This window comes from Coptis chinensis, chromosome 7 (genome assembly GCF_015680905.1).
Source record: "Coptis chinensis isolate HL-2020 chromosome 7, ASM1568090v1, whole genome shotgun sequence".
NCBI lineage: Eukaryota > Viridiplantae > Streptophyta > Magnoliopsida > Ranunculales > Ranunculaceae > Coptis > Coptis chinensis.
In genome coordinates, this window is record NC_141462.1 from 84,987,545 (window position 1) to 84,991,358 (window position 3,814).

A 3,814-nucleotide genomic window follows, 5' to 3' on the forward strand; every position below is an offset into this window, starting at 1 on the left:
TCCTTGGGTTCGATCTGTAAATTACTAGCGCACCCTTGGGCTTAATTAATCTGCTATATGAATAATCCACCAAGTATATACTCCTTGCCGCAATTAGCAAGTTTTTTTGTTAGCATAAAGATGAAAAGAGTTGTCCCTCTGTGTAATAAAATTAATAAGCACAAGACTTACACATTATATCATGCTTTATATTCAAGCCCGAAGTTTCCTGTGGACCAAAAAAGAGGGAATGGATCCCCGCTCGCACTCATGAACTTACTTGTGTTGGACTTCCTTCAGAACATCTTCAAACACAATCTGTTCCGCTCAACATCATTAGCTACTCAACCTTTCTCATTTACACCTCGCCTCAAGTACCAGAGAAGACAATACAATGGGAGAAAATACAAATTTTCAGTATATATGTCAATACAAGAAGTTAAGGAAACCACGAGTACTTTTAAATGGCAGGTATTTTTCCCCCTTCCTCACGTGTGTGACAAAACACTTAAGACAGTAGGTTCACCAGCAGCATGAGATGTGTTAACATAGGATTCAACCCAACCAGACACATAGATCTAAGGATGTATTATCAGGAAAAAGTATATATTTTTGGCTATTAAGACCACCACACAATTGAAGTGATTTAAAGATCACAAATATGGAATTTGAACGTATTCAATAGTACACAAAGGATAATTGATAGGATTAGTTACATATACCATTATATCCTTCACAACAAAATAATTTCCAACCTGGTTCCAGCATAGTGACGTGAGTGCCTAACAATTAGTGTCAATCTGAAGTCCTTCCCAGATATTGAAAGTTTGGCCTGGAATCAAAAAAATGTTAAGACCTATCAGTTACAAAATCCTTTCTACAAGAAGAAAAGAAAGATGCCATAAAATTGTGTGTCCAATGACTCCTCGATTCAAGGCTCCTCCAAATAAGCACAATGCAACAAGAGGAATTTTTTATCTACCAGGAGAACAGATTTGACACAACAAACAATGTCTTGCCATTCAGGTTAGTAAACATTTTGAAGAGGGTCATTTCACTTGATGTTGGCATAAGAACACCATTTTGATCATGGCGTTACTCAATGATTTCATTATATTAGTTTATTCACTAAAGCAGCTTCTATCATTCTCTAAAAGTGTTTACCTGTTTGAAAAAACCATATACCAACACAACAGTCCATAGAGTGTTCTTGAGGTAATTGTGGATACCTCGTGTCAAGAACTCATTCAAGACGAACATTGTATCATAAAGGACCTGCCCTGTCTCGCCATCAAACAAATTGTTTTGAAGACTACACATAGCATGGTATGAGTAGCTAAAAAAGAAGTCCTTTGTAAGATCCACTGTACATAGGAGCTTCTTGTATCTATGCCATCAATAAGAGAAAACAAAAAAAAAACACAAATTACATGAAAACATGCCCACCAAGATCAAAATTAGATAATATAAAATATGAAGCAAATGGCTAACAAAATAAAAAACAACAAGAAAAAAGAAAATAGTGTAGCCCACAAACCTTGGTGATACTTTTGCTGTTCAAACATGTTATAAGGACATCATGATCATTGCCTTGACGGATGTACGATATCGATAACTAATGCGGATGTGGTCAATACCTAACTTTTTTAATGTAATTTTCATAAAGATGATTATAAGAACTATACTGCGGTATCAATTTCTTACTGATTGGCCGTTAAAAGGGCATATCTAAGAGTTTGCATGTGAAACTGCAGCAACATATGATATAACTATTGAACGTACTAGTAATAATACGTCCAAGTATTTCTTGCACCAAAGTCAAACCAAAAAGTAAAGGAAAATATTGACACTATACCAATCATTTGTCTAGTTACATAGAAGAACGAAGAATTATGAAGAATGACATCTAGAGTTCTCTTTATAAGTACCATGACATTGTACATTTACATCAAGAATGAACAAAATACCTGTTCTCATATTTAGAATTAGCCATATTGGACCGAACAATAGAGTTTGGAAGCGGAATCATCTCGCTCTTGGTGACAGAATATACTGTGTGGCCAGAAATTGCACCGATTTGTCTTCTTTTTGTGATGACCAGCATATAATAAGGACCCAAAAATTTGATGAACCCTAAAAAGAAGATAACAAAAACAACATGAGTATGTAAAATAGGACGTCGATAGTGTTCTCAAACATAAATGTGATTTGACATACCAACAATTCCGTAGCATGTAGTAACAAATTTAAGTCCCCCGGTAGACATGTTCCCTTCATGTATCCGCTTCAAGAGATCATAACATTCACCTTCCGAGTAAGTAGTAGAATCCTCACAAATGTTTAGCTTGATAGGATCTAGTCTATCAATCTTTAACACTCTCCATAACGTCCTACTCTTATCTCTTCCTACCATATAAAATTTCTGTTCCAAAATGATAATATGAACTGCGCCAGTATTAAATTGACAGCTAAAAACACATCATAATTCAAGTCAACTTTTTCATAAATCATAAAACAGTAATCATGTGAACAGACATAAAAATAAAGTATAATAATTAAATCTTGGATCAAGAAAATTAATTACCGATCGAGTTTCGTAAAGTCTGAATTTCTGCAAATAATAGTTTCTAGATGATGCCTCGTTCTCTTCCGCCATACTTTAAAAAACCAAAAAAAAAAAAAAATCCCGAGCCTAAACAGGCTCGGGTCAGACTCAAACAAACATGCAAATAATAAATAGACAAAAGAAAACACTCGGATCTTAAAATAGATAGATAGCTATTTGTCGTCCAACACCTATTTGAGTAATGGTGTTGGGTTGCTTAAGTGTAGCATTATTTTTTTTTACTACTCTAGTTTACTACTCAATAATAATAATAACACTTTAAATACAACTCTCTCTCTTCTTCCATTCAACAGATCGAGAGAGAGATAGAAAGTAAATGAAATGAAATTCTCGTTGGGGAAAAAAAAATGAGGTGGGAAAAAACGGAGGACTTGTTGTCAGAAAGACAGAGGAGAGAGAAAATGAGAGTTTGAGATTCTGCGAGGCAAAGGGAAAACCCAAAAGAAGAAGATGTTTTCAGAAGGTAGGGTTCTTTAGAGGGGGTTTTTTGTTTCCTGGAGAGCCGAAATTAGAGTTTTGTTAAGTGTTTAAGCGTTAGCCAAAAAAAAAATGGGGAAGGTCAGAAGGATACGCGCGTGACCAAATTGATTTTTCTTTTTCATTTTTTAATTTCCCTAATTTTGTTGGCTATTTTTATTCTTTTCTCACGGAAATAAGTGTTAGGATATCAAAATATAACCGTTAAAATATTATTAAAAATTAATTCAAGACTTTAAGTAACACTTGCACTTAGAAGTAACGGATATATCTGTTACTTAAAGAGTAACAGTTATTTCCGTTACTTATTGAAAATTAGCTCTGTTACAAAATAGCTGTTATGGTGTAGTGGTGGATTCAATTCCCCCCTAATTCTTATTCTAGATTCAACCTTAGTATTCCGTAGCATTTCGTAGTATAATTCGTAATTCTCTCATTGACTTTGGTAGGATTGATAGTCGTATGAAACTTGAATGCTCAAGAACTAGGAGTGAAACGAATCTTCTATTCCAACTCTACTTCAATAGTATCGAGAGTAGAAATCTTTGATAATCACTAGTATAAGTTCAGTTATTAGTTTTACTTTCGCTTAGAGTTTCATCGCTTTATTCATTAGTAAAACAATCATTTTACTATTATCAAATGGTGCCGCTGCTGTCTTAGTTTCCTTTAGCATTGTTTTCTTTAGAATTGTTAATTTTCCAAAGTCCCAAAACCCACCCACCCTTGTTT

At 34.3% G+C, this 3,814-nt stretch overlaps 1 protein-coding gene across 4 annotated transcripts; it reads right to left on the bottom strand.

Moving 5' to 3' along the window:
• Positions 1–429: 429 nt before the first annotated feature.
• Positions 430–3,126, bottom strand: LOC147489532 (phosphoinositide phosphatase SAC2-like). Of its 4 annotated transcripts, none has more exons than XM_086572341.1 (5): positions 2,564–3,126; positions 2,197–2,401; positions 1,947–2,112; positions 1,209–1,366; positions 430–811 (listed from the first exon to the last, which is right to left on the bottom strand). In XM_086572341.1, the coding sequence occupies exons 1-5, from the start codon at positions 2,633–2,635 to the stop codon at positions 762–764; spliced, it is 651 nt and encodes a 216-aa protein (XP_086428467.1). In that variant the 5' UTR covers positions 2,636–3,126; the 3' UTR covers positions 430–761. The 4 variants fall into 4 exon arrangements, with proteins under 4 accessions (XP_086428467.1, XP_086428466.1, XP_086428465.1 ...); XM_086572340.1 differs by having other exon boundaries at positions 1,144–1,366; positions 2,197–2,447; XM_086572339.1 differs by having other exon boundaries at positions 431–811; positions 1,144–1,366; positions 2,197–2,424.
• Between the last annotated feature and the right edge of the window lie 688 nt (positions 3,127–3,814).